General features: G+C 41.6%; 1 protein-coding gene across 1 annotated transcript in view; it reads right to left on the minus strand.

Moving 5' to 3' along the window:
* Positions 1-6,462: 6,462 nt before the first annotated feature.
* KIF4A (kinesin family member 4A) overlaps positions 6,463-19,203 on the minus strand; it is a 40,730-nt gene continuing 27,989 nt past the window's right edge. The window contains exons 17-31 of the mRNA XM_075184505.1: positions 18,814-18,958; positions 18,572-18,682; positions 18,412-18,495; positions 18,222-18,335; positions 17,774-17,926; positions 17,568-17,662; positions 12,498-12,630; positions 12,215-12,385; positions 11,833-11,952; positions 11,138-11,215; positions 10,485-10,592; positions 10,256-10,405; positions 9,991-10,107; positions 7,786-7,908; positions 6,463-7,316 (exon numbers count right to left, since the gene is read on the minus strand). Coding sequence (XP_075040606.1) covers positions 7,119-7,316; positions 7,786-7,908; positions 9,991-10,107; positions 10,256-10,405; positions 10,485-10,592; positions 11,138-11,215; positions 11,833-11,952; positions 12,215-12,385; positions 12,498-12,630; positions 17,568-17,662; positions 17,774-17,926; positions 18,222-18,335; positions 18,412-18,495; positions 18,572-18,682; positions 18,814-18,958 — 1,900 coding nt within the window. The 3' untranslated portion in view covers positions 6,463-7,118. The remainder of the gene's footprint in view (positions 7,317-7,785; positions 7,909-9,990; positions 10,108-10,255; positions 10,406-10,484; positions 10,593-11,137; positions 11,216-11,832; positions 11,953-12,214; positions 12,386-12,497; positions 12,631-17,567; positions 17,663-17,773; positions 17,927-18,221; positions 18,336-18,411; positions 18,496-18,571; positions 18,683-18,813; positions 18,959-19,203) is intronic.

Genomic DNA, 19,203 nt, shown 5'->3' on the forward strand with positions numbered 1-19,203 from the left:
AAAGCCAGCCGAAGTAAGTCCTGATGAAAATACAGCCCCTGCCTAAGAATGTTTTCTACCCAAACCCGCCTGGACCAGTTTGGTGCCATGAGGATCGTGGGAAGACCTCCCATCTTTACACATCTTAGAATGCACTGAATCACTGGAATCTGTGGGAAAAGGTACTCCAACTGAAACTCCCATCTTATGGTCATGACATCTATTATAATTGCCAATGGGTCCTTGGTTCGCGCGCACAACCTAGATATCTGGCAATTACGTTGAGACGATATTAGATCCAGATCTGGAGAGCCCAATCACCTGAAAGACCTGAGGATGTAAGAACCAATCTCCCAGGGGAAAATGCATACCTACTGAGGTAATACGCCTCCCAATTGTCCACTCCCGGAATGAATACTGCCAAGGTTGCTGGAACGAAGGCCTCTGCCCAGGACAAGATCTGAATCACTACTAGCATTGCGCCTATGCCTTTGGCTCCTACCTGAAAGTTTATGTATACCATGGTAGTGGCATTGTCTCAATGTAGACGGACCAATTTCCCTTGGAGGAGAGCTTGAGCCCCTCGAAGAACTAGATTCATGGCCTTTAGGACATTGATATGAAGTGATGCCTCCCTGCTGGACAAAAGTCCATGAAGGTGAAAATGCAATACCACCAGCAAACACTCCCACCAAGTCCTGTAGACTGGCATCTTACCAAGGAACAAAGGACTGGCTCCAATTCAGCCGCCAACAAAGGGAAATACTAGTAGGTCTCGAGATTTACGGAGACCCAGCTTTGCCTTAAAAAGTCCCACTGGAAGGTGCGAGAACAAGTAAGGGACCATTTCAAATGTCGATCCCATGAGACACAAGGAGCTTCATGTCTAAGAGCATGGAAGGCCAGGAAAGCGTATTCTAGTTAGAGAGGTTTGCAGAGAGAGCCTTTAGCTCCAAAAGACCCTCTGAAATCTGGTGTCCATCAGAAGACCCAAAAAAACCCCCCCCCCCCCAAAAAAAACCATCCTTTGGCCGGGAATCAATTGGGACTTTGGAAAATTTGGAAAATTTCTCATCAAACCATGTTGCTCCAGAACCTGAATGGTGAGAGTGAATTAGTGTTGACCCAGAAGTTGAGTTGACGACGATAAGCAGATCATCTAAGCAAGGGACAATGTTCACTCCCAGACCTCGCAGGCGTGCAGCCATGACGGCCATTATTTTCATGAATACTTTTGGAACTGTGAAAAGACGGAAGGGAAGCGCCCTGAATTAGTGGTAATGGTAGCTTCCCACTGTAAAATGAAGGAGACTGTGTCCGTCCTAAATGGGGACATGGATATATGCGTCTCGGATATCTTTGGACGTCAGAAATTCCAGGAGGTTCCAACTCTGATTACTGAGCGGATTGATTTCATATGTAATTTGTCCATCCGAAGATGTTGGTTGAGACCCTTGAGATTCCAGATTGGCCTAAAGTAACCAAGCCAGACTGTTCCTAAGAAAAGATTGGAGTAGAACCCCGGCCAGTCTGTGTCTCCAGGAGTTTGCAGATAACCTCCTCCAGAAAGAGAAGCATCACCACTCTTCTTACCTGTTCTCATGGCAAAGAGTTGACAAAGAACAGATGAGGAGCTGGTTCCTACCACATCTATGATTATCATCATTGTAAATATGTAAGGCGCCACAGTGCTCCGCAGAGCCGTACAGTGGTGAAAACAGTACATACATAAAATAGGGACATACAAGGTAAATAAAATAAACGCAGACATACAAACAAAGGGAATGATGAACCCTGCTCATTAGAGCGCTTACATTCTAAGTGAAAGAGGGCACAGCTAAAACAAGAGAAGCAGGTGTGGCTCAGAGTGGAGATTGGGACAGTTGTATGGGTGCATTAGTGTGAGTAGTGTTATTGGGGATAAAGTCACCTCTAAAAAAGAGATGGGGTTTCAAAGAGTGTCTAAAGATCTGAAGGCTGTGTGTAAAGTCCGATTGAGCGTGGTAGCGAATTCTATAAGTGGGGAGCAGCACAGAAGTCTTGCAGGCAGGAGTGAGAGGTGGTTACCAGACAAGGAGCAGGTCAGAGGTAGATCTAAAAGGGCAGGAGGGAGAGTATTTTGAAATGAGACTTGAGATCTATGCAGGGGGTAGTGTTGAGGGCTTTGAGGTTAGGGGCGAGTAATTTGAATTTGATTCTGGAGCAGGACACAGGAAGTCAGTGTAAGGATTTGCAAAATGGTGCAGCACATGTGGAGCGGTGGGGGTGGAATCAGTCTTGCAGCAGCATTTAGGATGGATTGAAGTGTGAATATATGGGTGTCAGGAATGCCAGATAGCAGGAGGTTGCAATAATCAAAATGGGAGATGAGAGAATGGATAAGAGTTTTGGTAGCATGTTGAGTAAGAAAAGGGTGTATTCTGGTATTCTGTTTTTAAGGTGGAGTCTACAGGACTAGGAGAGTCTGGATGCGAGGAATAAAGCAGAGGGTGGAATCAAGTGCAACACCAAGGCAAGGGGTTTGGGAGACTGAGGAAATTGTGGTGATATTGACAGCAAGGGAGATTTGAGGGCAGGTGGTAACTGACAGGAGGGAAGATAATAAGCTGTTTTGGACATGTTTAGCTTTAGGTAGTATTGGGACTTTAATGTGGAGATAGAAGACAGTTGGTTACACGAGATAGTACAGGAGAGGTCAGGGGAAGAGATATAGATTTGGGTATCAGCAGCATAGAGGTGGTATTGGAGGGCGACTGAGTGAATTAGTACTATGATGTAGTCTCTTGACATAATCCCCAAGACACAACTGTCTTACGAGGACACCGCACACTGCCGGTGATTTGGATGCCGAACATCTTGTACAATGGGAACCTCTACCCTTGTAGGAGTGATCCCAAGTAGTAAGGGATCTGCCTCTGGTAGCAGACTGGCATCTGGGTGGCAAAAAGGAACCAAATCAGTGTGGTCCAGGCACATTGACCAGAAGAAAGGTGCTCTTGCCACCAGTTGCCTGGCATATCATGTTATCCAATTCCGGTTTGAAAAGAACCGATCCAAAGTACATAAGTGCTTCTATGGACTTAGACTCCACATCCATGTCCCAGGTAAGAAGCCAGAGGGTCCTCCTAGCCGCAAATCACAGCTACAGACAGAGGACAAAATGGAGCCTCATAAAGATGCTTCCTTCAAACGTAGTGCCAGTGGTAGCAATTTTGAGTCCTGAAACTGCACAGATAATTTATCAGCTCAAGATTCCATGGCTCTGGCAACCTAAGATGACCACATGGGTCGAAATGAGGTCCCTCCTGCTAGGAATATAGCCTTGAGGAATACATTTTCCTGTCCGTGGCGCCCTGAAGAACCGCAGAACCCAGAGACTGGCAAGGTGGTGTGCCAAGTCAATCCAGCCACTGTGATGGTTGCTCCCAGCGCGCCACCTCTTGTTCCTGCAAAGGGTAGAGCTTAACAAGTCTGCAGGAAACAGAAAATTTCCGATATGGCTGTTTCCAAGGGGATTCATCTTTCTCAGTTAATTCCGCTGATGATGGAAAACAAAGTCTTGCTTTTCTTACGCTTAAAAAGACTTTTTTCAGAAGATATCTGGTCTTCCATTTCTAAAAAAAAAATAATCCAAGGACTGACAGACCACCAGAACAGAGTCCGGTTTACCTTAGTTCCTAGAAGTTTCAACCCAGTTTCAGAACTGGAGAGTCAGAATCCTCCACCAGTTCCCCTTCCTGCACCAAAGATCCCTCAGCATCTGAAACAGAGAGAAGGCAGTGAGATTTGTGACGCCTGGCATTTGGTGCCTGCAAAAATCCAGAAACCGATTAAATCTGTTTACGAGTTTCCCTAAAGTAGATGACCAGGCAGGTTCCGCCTGGGGATAGTGAGTAGCTGGCCTGCCCCTCCCATACCTCAGGTATCGGGGTGATTTCTGTTGATGCCGCTGATGCAGAAGCTACATTCGGGGCCCCAGAAGAAGCTGTACTCAATGCCTGCAGTTTAATGAGCTGGCTCAGCATAGTGACTGACTTCCAGAGTGGCCACCCACATTGATTCCCCAACAATCTGTGTGGTGTTCCCATCTTCATGCCCGTCCCTTCACACTGTGCACAAACTGCCCCCTGGTCTGACAGTCGGACTGGAAGCTTGGCTGTACAGTTGGAGCACGAATACAATTTAACCTGGGCAGTCTTCCTCTTGTCAAAGTTAAAATGTTTAGCAAGGTAATAATTTACAGACACACATAAATATTTACAAAGTTTGCAGGCAATCATCACACACAGTACTGCTGTACGATAAAAGATATGTTCTATCCCATATATATATATATATATATATATATATATATATATATATATATATATATATATATATATATATATATATATATATATATATATATATATATATATATATGTATACACAACTGGGCGCTAATACGACCTAAAGAATGGGCACCAGCAGCTTAATAATGGGCTCCAAACCCATATGTAGAAATACAAACAAAAAAATAGAAAAAAGCGCTAGGTGAACCACACAAAGTATTTAATAAAATTAATATAAATGCACAATAAATACACAATGGTTTATGGCCATAAACAACCCCAAGAAACACATAAAAATATATAGCATCAATGTGGAATCGTATGCAAATGCAGCTGTATAAAATATCAGTATAGATAGAAGCGCTGATAGAAAAAATTCTTGGCAGATGAAAATGCACTCTCTATTCTTATTTAGTTATATAGAGAAAGTGCTATATTAGTTGCAGCATAAATGTTCATAAGAGCAAGCACCTCGTAGTGTGGATAAAGTCCTTTAGTGTTCACTCAGCTCCAATCGGGCCAATTAGATGATAACATGAACTCCAAACAGGGTTGTATAGCTACAAGATGGTAACAATTCGCTATGAACAAGGAGTTCCTTTGTTATTATGTTTTATTCAGCATGATCCACTGTTCATATGGAAAAACTCACACCAACATATATGCCTTTTGAGCTATAATGGAGGAACCCGTGTGTATATACAACACACCTGCTGTGAAGCGCTATTCCCTTCTGTCATCCACTTAGGAAGTGACAGTGTAGCGTCTCATAGAGACAAGATATAGTGATCACTATCACTTAAAGCATTATCTCTATTAAGCGGGAATGCCTTATACTGAAAGTTCAGCGTGGTCTGTTGTGAGCCTTCGTAATAGGTGTACAACTGCCTCTCCTTAGTAATGTAGCACAATGTCTCTACTCACAAGCTGATCTGGTGCGTCTCCCTCGAAGCGCTTGCAGCGTTACTTCTCTGTAGGAGGGAATACCTTGTGCTAGATGTTCGGCGTGGTCATTTCCCGATCTTCACGATTAGCATATAGCTGATGTTGTTAGGCAAAGTGATCACAAGTAACTCCACTCGTGAGCCGATCTTATTCTATCATTCTCCAAGCGCTGCTGAGCATGAAAAAACCCCGGGGTTGGTATGTACCAAAAATTAAAAAGCATATATTGTCCAAAATATGAAATCAATAGTAAACTGCTTAACGCGTTTCTCGGCAGGTGCCGTTTCATCAGAAGCATCTATCCCTGTCTAGAAGCCCCACAACAGTGCCTTATAGCAAAACTCTGATATGTAGTGAAAATAGGTTACAGGAATACTTCTGAATGTAGAAACATGTCCCCAGTGAGGTACTTAGCTTACCTAATAGCATTGGCTTCAGTGAGGAGCAGGATTGATGAGGAAGAGTGAGAAAACATTTTGACAGTTGTGGCTTTATAGTGCCGCACAGGATCCTGTCATTTGTCAGTAGTATTTTGCCCCACACTTATCTATGACCTTCCAAATGCAGCCATTATGTGGTGCTTCCTTTCTGGAGCCCACTTTTAGCATTAAGCAGGCTCCCCTGCAACTATAAACTCCTTTTCCTCCTCGTCCCAATCTCCTTTTGGACTGGGGATCCAAGTTCCCCCTCCGCTTCAGCGGGGATCTTTGTATCTCCCATCAACATTTCTGCCCTTCCTGCAGTGTTCCAGCAATATCTGCCTACCGACAGTGTCGGACTTGTTATTAAAAGAACAGAGACAGACAGTCACACACATGTAAACAGCTGTCAGAGAGTCTGCAAAGCAGACTGTAAAACTGAAATTAAGTTAGACGGAAAAACTAAGCCAATAGGTAAATTTGCTGCCTGCAGCACAATTACCTCTGACTATTCTAGAGATAGAGAAACTAAGAATAAAATTAAGAAAACAAACTATTGCAACAAGTACTGCAGAGCATTACAGTATCAGCCCACTCCTTGGGAACTTAAACTACACTGAGGTCTGCAGAGGGGAGGAGTCAGAAAGTGTAGTTAGTTAACTCCATGCGCCCTCATACAGCCCATGGTAGCATTGTCACCCAGATTGAATGAATGAGAAAAAAAAAATGATTAAATGGAAGAACTAATGTGTGCTTAACCTGTTCAGTAAAACTACAGAAAATTCAAGTTCAATAAAAACCATTAAATAACATTTATTGAATAATCTATAGCATCTCAACGTGTTACTAACTTGATCCTTGTAAACATGAATTCTGGAAGGTGAACGAGAATCGTGGTGCAAAATGGCAAAACATTTGCACATTTAATTTTATTAGTAACACAAACAATTTAAAAACATAGTACGCTTACACATTAAAAACACTGATTTTTAGATTTTACATAAAATTAAACTAGGCCTAAGAGAGAAATTCATTAAATCAATTTTTATAGCAGGACCCACAACTACCTGAAAGAACTTATTGTAGTCTAGGAAAAGGTCACTGTTCTGTACACATCTATGCTGAGACTAGAGTAGTTTAAGACTTCACAGTTCCAACACCTTTGGCAGGTGTACTGCAACATTTTTGTGTTTTCCATTTTAGAATTCATTGTTGTTCCAAGGATTTCTAAGTGCAGAACACAACGCTGACATAACACATACATACACACACATAAATATTTACAAAGTTTGTTACAGTTAGTTGTCCAAGTGTATTTCTATTAAAACAACCGACATGATACTAAACATGATAACAGTTTCTTGGATGTTACCAGTTTAGTGCTATGCAGACTGTTACTACAATAGTCTCTAGCGGACTTTTCCACAATAAGATACGGGCAAGGTTATTCGTCCTCTGTGATTGGCGAGCAGCCAGAGAAGAAGCTGGTATTACTGTTACACAAAGCTTTCTTTTTTTTCTTCAAAATGGAATTCTGGTTTTCTTGTAAGTCGACAGCAGATGGAGCTCCAGGGGCAATGCTTGGTTTGCGCTGTAGCTTCATAGACAGCACCTGGCCTATATCACTAATCTCACGCAGCACCTTAAAAGATAAAGTAAAGAATGGAGTTAGTCTGTATTTCTAAACTAGCTGATCCACTTTTGAAGTGAACCTAAAAATGCTTTTCATGTAGTGACTACCCTTAAACACCTACACGTTTGTTATTATTACCACTAAAGCAATCTCTCGACTTTATGAATAAACCTGAACAGCATCAACACAGTAATATTTTGTTGGTCAATGTTGTCAATACCACTTAATAAAACATTGCGTGGGCTCATCATTCCTGAACAAAACAAGACTGGATAAATGATGGAAAAGAGTGTGCAGTGAAGCATGTAGGGTCATCAATCAACCAGGAAAGGCAGGTGGGGCAGGTAGACATTATGGGTGGACAGCTATAAAGAGCACAGCAAAGATGATATTTTGCAACTGGATTTGCTACACATCCGCTAAAAACATACAACTATTCCACCTTCCAAGTATCTGTAAAAGTACCCTTTTGACATACCTTTTTAGTGGGGGTGATGCAGGGAGGTGTGAAAAAAGATCCTCCAGCAGTCACATCACCAGGGTAGTCTATCTTTATGGAGTTCTCAGAATCCCGGGACTGATCCTCACTATTTCCATCATCCTAAATGAGTTGAAGAGTGTGCTTTATTGCATGCAGGCATAAGTTTTCCAAATTAAGCTGAAATGCCTAAAAACGTGCTCATGTTTAAACCACACTGTGCTTTATGTTGTAATGACAAGCTCTGCACTACCCAATAAAAGACATTTCACCCAGTAGAAAATGCTCTGCCCCTAAAATTGTTTCTTCAATAAGCTACATTCACTAATTGAAAGGTCTTTTTACTCAATTGATTCAGTGCAGGTGACAATAGTAAATTAAGTGTAAGCTAGGAAGAAAGTTTCCACTAGGTTGGAAGACTCATGTTGGAGGCTTTGCTTCTTTACCAGAAAAAGAAAAAGAAAAAACAGAAAAAGTTTGATCAAAGAAAAGAATGAATATCATCATCATCATCATCATTTATTTATATAGCGCCAACATATTCCGTAGCGCTTTACAATTGGGGACAAACGTAATAAACTAATAAACAAACTGGGTAAAACAGACAAAGAGGTGAGAAGGCCCTGCTCGCAAGCTTACAATCTATGGGACAATGGGAGATTGACACATGAGGTTAAGTATACATTTTGCATCTTGGCCCAGCCAGACTGCAAAGGTAGGGTGACTCATAAGCTAAATGATCCTGTCACACAACAATGTTATTCCGGGGGTAGTTGTCTTGTGTGAAATTGTGTAACAGGCTAAAGGTAGTGAGGTTAAGATGGTGGTTGAGGAATATTATAAGCTTGTCTGAATAGGTAGGTTTTCAGAGAACGCTTGAAAGTTTGTAGAACAGAGGAGAGTCTTATTGTGCGAGGGAGAGAGTTCCATAAAGTGGGTGCAGCCCGAAAAAAGTCCTGTAACCGGGAATGGGAGGATGTAATGAGGGTGGATGAGTGACGCAGATCTTTTGCAGAACGGAGTTGCCGAGTTGGGAGATATTTTGAGACAAGAGAGGAGATGTATGTTGGTGCAGCTTTGTTGATGGCCTTGTAGGTTAGTAAAAGTATTTTATATTGGATTCGGTAGAAGACAGGCAGCCAGTGTAGAGACATACAGAGTGATTCAACAGAGGAATAGCTATTTGCAAGGAAAATCAGTCTTGCCGAAGCATGTAAAATAGATTTTAGGGGTTTGAGTCTGTTTTTGGGAAGACCAGTAAGGAGGGAATTGCAATAGTCAATGCGGGAGATGATTAGTGCATGAATTAAGGTTTTAGCAGTGTCTTGTGTGAGATATGTGCGGATTCTGGAAATGTTCTTTAGATGTATGTAACATGATTTAGATATAGAGTCAATGTGGGGAACAAAGGATAGGCGTGAATCAAGGATTACACCTAGGCAGCGAGCTTGTGGGGTGGGATTTATGGTCATGTTATCAACAGAGATAGAAATGTCAGGTATGCTCTTGTTGGCGGGTGGGAATATTATTAACTGTTTTAGAAAGATTAAGTTTGAGTTGACGAGAGGCCATCCAAGATGAAATGGCAGAAAGACAGTCAGTTACACGGGACAACACAGATGTCGAGATATCAGGAGAGGATAGATAGATTTGGGTATCATCCGCATAGAGATGATACTGAAAGCCAAAGGAACTTATTAGATTTCCAAGAGAAGCGGTATAGATAGAGAACAGCAGAGGACCTAGCACCGAGCCTTGTGGTACTCCAACTGATAGGGGAAGCGGAGCAGAGGTGGCTCCAGAGAAATTAACAGTGAAAGAGCGATTAGAGAGGTAAGATGAGAACCAGGATAGAACTGTGTCTTGAAGACCTAGGGATTGCAGTGTTTGTATGAGAAGAGAGTGGTCAACGGTGTCAAATGCAGCCGAGAGATCAAGGAGAATTAGGAGAGAGTAATGGCGAATATGATCACCTTTTTCAAGACAGAGTATATCGAAAAAGACAAGGGAACAAACAAACATCCTCCAACAGTTCCCCTTCCTCCACAAACATTTTCTAAACAGAACAGAAAATAATGGTTCTTATTTATATTTCTGCAAATTTTACTCCATTCTAACACAAACCATCAAGAAATGTGCAAAACACTTCTGGTTATGGTTATTACTGGAAATGCAAACAGCAATATCTGTGCAGAGCAGACTCACCGAGAAGTTGTCTCTGTTGCGGCATTTGGAAGGGTCACAGAAACAATCCTCTGTGCAGTTCTGCTTGCTTTTCCTACACCGGCACATTTTATTTCCACAACGAGCTTTACAAGAACACTGTTGCAAAAAGCAAGAGTGGCACAAAATAATATAAACAACTTACATTTTCTCTAAGCCCACTCTCAGGCAAACATTTCAGATTAAATCGAATGTAAAATCAAATAGGAGCCTGAAAGGAATGTCACAACATTTTTCCTCTACTCACCCCACTTAGTGGTTTCTTTGACTGTTTGACATTTTGACCAGGTATCCAGTTTTTGTCGCTTGTATCCTCTCCAGACTCTTCAGATTCAGATAATAAGTCCTCCAAGATCACTGTGGCAGCTCTCGCAGTTGTTCGGCGCATATTTCTGGGCTGAAAAACAAGATGTGTTACAATTCACTGTCCTTTTCACTTATAAATTGAGAAAAACTAGTTGTACACAGTGTTTTACCTTTGGGGGAACAAAATCAAAGGGAGAATCTGGGGAGCTTATCACGCATATTTCAGATGCTGCTTTATACATTTTTTTCCCACTTGCCACTTGAAGAAGAGCCAGTTTCTAAACAAAAAACAAAATCATATGAGAGATGCAACATTCTGCTGATAAGTGATCTACACAAGAGCATTGCAAAACAATATTAACCCTAGTCCCATCCTCTCGGGGTGTGTGTGTGTGTGTGTGTGTGTGTGTGTGTGTGTGTGTGTGTGTGTGTGTGTGTGTGTGTCTTTAGTAGGGAATTTAGACTAAGCTCCAATGGGGCAGGGACTGATGTGAATGAGTTCTCTGTACAGCGCTGCGGAATTAGTGGTGCTATATAAATAAATGATGATGATGAATATAAGCTTAATGTCGGGACCAATAATTACTTAAGAGTGATCCTGTTACTAAGCAACGAAAATGTTATACAGTAGATTATGAAACTTAATTTCTATTCCCTGATCAACTTTATTTTTTCTTTACAATAAGCCAAAACCAAAAACAGATGAACGCTCGCATATATTTAGACCCATGTAAAACATGTGCCCTAACTTGCCAGCATTAAGGACTATGCCAACCAAACCATGCCTGTAGCTCGACATTCACTCAGTAATTTTTTCACTCACCTGTTTGTACAAATCATTTTCCTGGCCGAGTTGTTGGTTTTTCTCACAGAGCTCCTTCATTTTCTCGATTTCCTCATCCTTAGAAAAAGAAATGGAAACATTTGCAGCATTCATAGGAATAAGGTACGCCCAGGTACACCAGACAATATTCAGTACTCTTGCCATGTAGTCTTGATAGATTATGCAAATAAAGAACCCACTCCTCCCCTAGCTATGGGGAGACTAAAACGGAGCATAGCAAATTAACGGTGCCGTCTTCAAACAATGTGAAGGAGAGTGGTTGGACATGAAATTAAATACACTTTGAATGGTCAAACATTTAATAGGGCAATCTGTATAAAAAACAAGTTGAATTCTGAACTTCGTTTACAGACACGTACTATAAGCCTATATTTGCAAATTCCTGTGAAGGGAGGAGATGGGCACTTGCAGGATTCATTAAATGCAAAGAAAAAAGTCCTGCCAAGCACCACAAAAGTGCGCATTTTGATGTACTCTAAAGACTTCATTCATGGAATGGATTAATACACAATCTACAAACACATATCCCTAAGAATGCGCAGATAAGGCTTAAGGACACATCTATATAACCCAACATCATCCTTGGGGGATACTTGGAGAACAAAAATGCAGACATAGAATATCACCAATACAAAACATGAAAAGCTGAACTAAAATATGTATGCGATATATACCTGGAACTTCAGCCTCTCCAACAGCTGTTTCTCTTTCTCCGTTACTTTATCTTCAGGCGGCTCTTCCACCATTGGTGCGATCGGCTTTTTCTGATTTAATTGGCTAAGCAAGTAAAGTATCTACAGAACAGGAGAAAAGGGATGTTGATAAAACTACAAATCTCTAAAAAAAAAATAAAAAAAAGGTATTGGATTATGAATCTTGCAGTTACTGCAAAGACGTGACCAAATAAAACAATGTTTATAAAGCATTCTCAACTGCGGTAAACGCAATCCTCATTGTCCTAGTTGATGTTGTGAAATGTTTTGAATGCGGACAGCAATGATTACAATTAAGCTGGTGGAGAAGGCAGTTATGGTTCAGATAAAACATAAAAGATACCTTTTCCTGGTGCTGCTGTTCAAGCTCCACAAGTTGGCTCTGGTGCTCAGTCTCCATTTCAGCCATATGATTTCTTTCCTCAAAGATAGTCTTTTGCAGATCAGCAGAGTGAGCCCTGTTCTGCTTCAGACTGCTTTCCAGTTTACTAACTTGAACTTTGGCAGAGACCAGCTAGAAAGCATTGTGTGGGAAAAAACACATTATAAAGCAGCTCAATCATATGCTGCATGGAAACAAATCAAACTTTCTAACATATGATGCTGAAACACTCTAAACAACCTACCTCTACCATTAAGTACTTTAGAGCACACTTTGCTTCCATAATATTAGTGATCGTTTCCCATCTCCGTTTAACTCGCTCCTCCTCACTGTCGGCATCCAGCAACTTTTGTTGCAGGTCAGCTATCTGAGCACTCCTATAAAACAGGCAACAGTCAGCGACAATTGGTAAATAATGACATTTAAAACTCTTGTGTTAAGGAGAATCCTTTAGATACAGTACACTGGACATCCTAATACGCAAATCATCATTATTACAGTAGCAATTCCTAAGCAGCAGTGGTTTGCCCTCAGTTACCAGACAAGTAGTTTCCTCTATTGTTGCATACTCTGACTCTTTATTCTGTGTACACATTTTGCTCCAAGGTAAAGCGATTTAAACTTCGTTGGCCATAATAGTATAAACAAGATCCTTACGACTGTTTTTATAAAATTAAACCTTAGCTAGTATACATTAATGTACCTTACATTTAGAAATATAGGTATTTTTCTCTTACATCCTATGGAGTTGGGCACCTACAATGGGGTATAGAACGTGCAGGCAGCAGATTGGCACTTTAAAAACTTTCATCACTATGACCGATATTCCTGCCCTTCCAGGGAACTTTTTCTGAGTGCCCACAAGAGTAGGGTTCTCTCTCTGTCTGCCTCTGGCAGCAAATGATTTTATTTTCTTCATTTAACCTATTCACCGTCAATGTGGCCAGCAGCTTTCAAACCACTTGTCTGCAGGATATTCCAGGAGTGGGCTGAGAAGGTACCGTCTTTGGTGCCTCTTAGCTTCCCCCACTCCATAATCATTTATCTGTTATGTGTGTTAAAAAGTTAATCTGGAGAATAGGCATCTGTTACATCTTAAAGTGTTCAAAATCTAACTCAAATATACCTCAGGGTTCAACAGACTAAACCCTAGACAGACTAGCTCCTCCTCCTTGGCAGCCTTTCCACACAGAGGAGAGCCCGCCTAAACTGTCAGACACAGGATGTGCAAGCCACTGTTCCTCCTCTCTCTTTTTTGGGGAAAGTAGAGTGAGGTTTTCGGCCTCCAAACTCTTGCTGGTGTGTTTTTTTTGCAGGAATCGCTTAGCTTTTGTTTTGTGTATTGCAGCTACAATATTTTAATTATCGGCTATATCTGATAAACGGAGCAACTTCAGGGTTAATTCTGGAGGAGAAGCATCCAACGCCTCATAAGTGTTCAAAATGTAACCCAAATTTACCTCCGGGTTTATCAGACTAATGCTTTATGTGCAGCATGCAAGGTGGAGAGCAAGTCACACTGGCAGGGGACCACTGATCTGGCAAAAAAAAAAAACCTCCAATATATTTCATTGAGCAAGGCATTTCATCCAAATCCTTTGGCCCAGTGAAGACTACACTCAATAAGCCAGTTTAGACCCGAAGCCTGGAGGGGTCAGTCTTAATCCTTTCTAAATATGAGGAAACCTTAACTGGTTTATCTATTCAACCTTCCCAGCTAAGGCTCTGAAACATCAGAGTCTTGTTGTAATCCAGTAAACTTAGTTGAACAGGGGTGTCCAAATATTGAGTGAAGCAGTTCAGGATCCCGGGCTCATTTGAGCTAGAATTCAGCTTTGTGAGGTCTGCACACTGTACACTCTGGTCACTTCCCCTTTTGTGAAAATAAAGACAAATATAAAAAATTGAAGGGTCCCAAGTTTCGGTTTTTACACACTGAAGCAAAACCTCAAAAAAGAGACTGTCCGCTGCCCCTTGTGGAGGACAACCTTCCGACCACACATGTGCTCCTGTGGTGCTTCTCTACAGGCATCAGTGATTCAGATCAAGATCAGATTCATAGACAGGCATCATAGGTATAGATTATAGAGAAAAACAGATTTCTGATCTCCACAGGCTAGAGACCTATTAAGATGCAGGGCTCTACAGGAATCCCAGTACCAGCAGACCAGAAGGGAACAGGGGTTATATTCAAACCGTTTCTTGGTTCAAAAGCCAGATAGATTGCCATGATCAGCATCGCCGGTGGACACGAAGATTACGGTGATCACTGCTGCTCTACTGGAATTCAGTGCAGTGACCTTCATTTCTAATCTGGATAATCTCTTGACCAAGGAGGGTCCCAAGCCTTATTTTAGGCGTGTGTGCAAGAGAGACACACACACAGAATTCCAACTATTACTTATCCAATCTATTTCCTATCCAGAGACGTGTCCTCCCGAGTCTGCTGTTCCACACATGACATCTTGCCTTAGTCAAGACAAAATAACTATTAGTCTGCTCAACGAGTGTATTAGCTCTCAAATGATCTCTTCATTTAGGCATAAAAAAAAAAAAAAAAAAAAAAGTTAGGGAGAGGATTTCAACATTTGACAGTTACATTCGAGTGGTCCAGATTAAGTTTATATAAAAACAGAACAAGTTTCACAATCATTTGAACTGCCAATTCATCACATGGTCTCCACAGAAGCACAACTAGCTCCTTTGGTGGCTAAGAGTAGACAACCTCAACAAGAGCAGTCTGTCATTTGAGACTGGACAACTGTGACCAAAGGCTGGGAGTTGTCACTTTTTTGGTTTCAGGGTCTTTGGTCTAAAGCAGCAGACAGACTCCCAATAAATGTGCTAGAACTAAAATTGTGCTAAACATACTGTTGCAATGAAAGCCTGTTAAGGTTCAGTCAGACATTGCCACAGCAGTGACATATCAACCATCAGAGAGAAACAGTTTCTTTGCGATGGCAAAACCAAACAAGATCAGGAGTTGGGCAGAACAAAATGTTACAGCATGGTCAGTGATGTTTATACCAACAGGGAAGAGAACTTGGAGATGGAGGCTGTGCTCTCACTAAAATGTTTAACACTGCTCTCAGTTCCAGAACACTGATGTAAAGCACAGGCCCTGCTGACTATACTGAAGTCTAACAGTACCACAACCCTGAAGGCTGGCATTTGTTATCATGATTGTCCAGTTACAATTGGTGACGAAAGGGATGATCTTTATTGAGGTTGTAAACTTAGAGCCATTAGAGTAATGACTGAAGTGCCTTTGGAGACAACCTGATTGGACAAGTTATGGTGTGACTTGTTCCATTTTAATAAGGACTCCATCTAGAACACCCTAAAATGAAACCCAGCAAATTGTACTGCTTCAAAGGTCGAGACCATCTTCCCCAAGACTCATGCAAAATCGAACAGAGCCTAGAGAGACTTTAGGAGTCTCTGCAATGAGAGATTAGTCTTCCGACAAATACTCTGCTGCTGAATAGCAACCCTAGAAAGGTAACTTGCCGGGCAGGAGCTAGGCGGCATTTCTGATAGTGGATGATTTACCCGTCATCTGAATATGGGCCTAGAGCAAAGTTGAGGATCTTGGCTTGACTAACAGGTCACCCAGCTAAGGGATGAAGATCAATCCCCTTGACCTCAGAAGGGCAGCCATAGCTGTAATAATCTTTGTGAGTGGCATTGTAGAGAGGCCAAAAGATAGAGGTTGAAATTGATTGGCAAGACCAGACTGCAAGTCTGAGAAAGCATTGCTGGCCTTCCCAGAATGGGACATGTAAGTATACATTTCTGTTGTCAATTGGGCCCAGGAACTCATTTTCTGCTCCACGCAGTTTATGGCAGTTCAAGGATACCATCTTAAACCTGTCCACTGCAAAATGTGTTTCTTTTATTCCCAAAATGGGCCATAAAGTGCCTTCCGGTTTTGGGACAAGGACAATGTTTGAACAGAATTCTAACATTTTCTGTTCTTCTGGGACTGAATGGGCCTCCTGCAGAGCTACTCTATGTTTCGTCTCAGAGAAGACCATTGGTGAAAAAGCATCTGGAAGGAGACTTCTGAATTTTTAGGTCGTCTTCCCAGTCTATAAATCCTCTCACCCAGGATTCTGACATGGAACTGAACCACCAATCCCTGAAGAGGAGGTGGGCTACCACCACAGGTGGCGATTGTTTATCTGAAGGTATGGAGGCTGGTCATTCAGCTGACCAAGCCAGTCAAGCCCTAAGCTGTCCCCAAATGGAATTTGCACCCCTAGTCTTTCAGAAAAAGTGAAGTAACTGAAATTTAGGACCTCTTAATTTTGGAGCATTAACTAGAAGAAACTTCCCTCTGTGGACTGACAATGTTATCAAGTTCAAGGCCAAACAGGACATTACTCAAAAATGAACAGGACGCGAGCCCTCTAAGATTCTAAGACAATCTCTCAAGCTTTAAGCCACAGCATACATAGTGCCCCAACCAGACGCATAAATTCTGACCCCAGTACGTCTACCATCACCCAGCAACTCTAATGTCTCTCTGATGTAGTCAGCACACATCAATTCTGAGCTTTGTTTACTCAAGTGCAGTTCTTCTGAAAAGGGCTCTGACCACTTTCCTAACGCTTTGTTAACCCAGGTGGATGCCAGGATTAGCCTAACAGAGGATCGAGCAGTTATTGCCAAAGCCAGCGTTCAATCCCTCCCAGGAGAGGACTATTGCAGGGCTGTGGCACTTGCTTGGTTTTGATAGAGGTAGATTCTAAGTCTACCTCACTCTAACACTCACTAAGCCCTGCACAGATTTGGCAACACTGACCAAACCAGGCTCAGTACATGAAGTAATGAGGGTGGAAACTGAAGGAGTAATGTCCCCGCTCACCACACTAGGACTAGCTGTGATATAGACTGGGCTTAGAATTTTGCCCAGACAGCTGCAATTAGAGCAGTTTGTCACCGCTGCAGCAGCTAAACTACAAAGGAATATAAATAAAGAAAATTAAATGAATTAAACTATTAAATTTAATGCTGCCTCAGGGAGCAATAAAAATACAAAACAAAAACAAAACCACACCTGCTTCTTAGAGGCTATGGGATATAGAGGGTGAGGAGCTCAGTCTTTGTTGGAGTTTTACCTGAAAGTGCTTGCGCTCACGTCTGCACTTCTATACCAAAGTTTCCAGCGTCCCCCAATTGGATGTATGAGAAATTCAGTGCAAACTTTACTTAAACAAAAGGAAGTGACTGCAGTAAAATCATAGACTTGCCATGCCAACAAGCTATCATGCAGATCGATTAACCAGGATATGTAGTAATAGTAGATTACCTGAGCTCCATTTCTGTTTCCAAGCTCTCAACCTGCTTGGTGACAGAGGCTTCCTTCTCCATCTTCTCAAGTTCTGCCACTGTGTAGGTGCGTCTCTAAACAAATCCACAATACCATGTTAACTAAAAGAAATACCTGGTGCCAAAAGCATTCACTGCTAAATATTTTCCTGCCCAACCCCCCTCATGGTCATTTATTCTACTCACGCGGATCTTAGTAGGTATAGGCTCTCCAGAATCTTTCTGCTTCAGCTGTGCTATATCCTGAGCCAGAAGTTTGCGGTCCTCAAGGAGATCGTTTAGGTGTCTCTGAGCTTCCTCTGTACTCACAAGGACCTCTACCTCATTGGCCAGCCAACTCTATGAAAAACAAGCAGGCCTTGTTAACCTACTAAATACCTTCGCTATTCACACATCATCATTAACCCAGTTTGCTGACTTATTATTGTAAAACCAATTTGTCATAGGAACTGCCCACTCACCCATGTACAAAAAAGTTGTTCAAAGTTATGCTATTTCCCATAACCATGCACTTTACACCAATGATAGTATCTAAATATCTGGCAATATTGTAGTCACAAAAAGAACCAGACAAATACAAGACTTCTACCCAAGGACTTGACTGTAGACAGCTTGCAACAAACACTTCACATACCTTAACTCTAGCTGAAGCCCCTTCCATGCCTTTGTTTTGAGCATCTTTGCGCCTATCCATCACTTCTTTCTGTCGCTGTAGAGCTTCTTTCAAGCGCTTGTTGGCAGTTGCTGCCTGAAATGTGAATATTGTTACTATACAGCACACTGTAGAGAAAGCTAATTATGTCGGGCACTAGCAGAGAGCTCACCTCTTCAGTTTTTCTCCGCAGCACATTGGCTTGCTTCTGGAAATCCCTTTCTAGCTTCAGTAGTTCATATTGACGTTTACGATCCTATAAAAATGTAGCACTATAAGTACCAAGTACATCCAAAATAATATGTAGGCGCAACTGTTCCACTCCCAATCACCTTTTCCTTAAGTTGAATAACTTCCTTAGTTTTTTGTTGTTTAAAAGAGCGGAACTTTTCAGCATCCTCCTTCATCTGCCTCATGAGCTGCACTCTCTGCATTTTCATTGCCTGTACAAAAGAATAAGCAAGACACTAACCATTGTACTACAAGCTAAATAACTGGGTTGGAGTAGGTATAGTTTTAGTTTTTAAAGGATTACAATACATTAGTAGAAACCACCTTTGGCTGCCCCACTTACTTGAATCTCATGGTTGAGTTTGGAAACTGTTTTCTCAGTGGATTCTCTTAGTTTCAGAAGCTTTGATTGCTCATTCAACTTTTTCTTCAGCTCTGCCATCTGACCTTCAAGCTCCTGTAGTCTTTTCCGTCTTCGCTCGCTTAGCCTACAAACAAAAGCCGTTAGCAATGCAAAAATTGTATTTGAAAATAAAAAATTACATCTTGCAGAAAATGCAGATTCAAAGAGTCACATCGGAGAATCAGTTTTGCAATAAACCATGAAAACATCTGTCACGAGTGCAGACACCTTAAGTTCCTTTTAATGTGCCATCACATTATTTAAATTGGATACAAACATGCCATCACACCAAATAAAACTGTTCTCATACCTCTAATTCAACATGCTTTT

The sequence above is a fragment of the Mixophyes fleayi genome, chromosome 9, assembly GCF_038048845.1.
Source record: "Mixophyes fleayi isolate aMixFle1 chromosome 9, aMixFle1.hap1, whole genome shotgun sequence".
NCBI lineage: Eukaryota > Metazoa > Chordata > Amphibia > Anura > Limnodynastidae > Mixophyes > Mixophyes fleayi.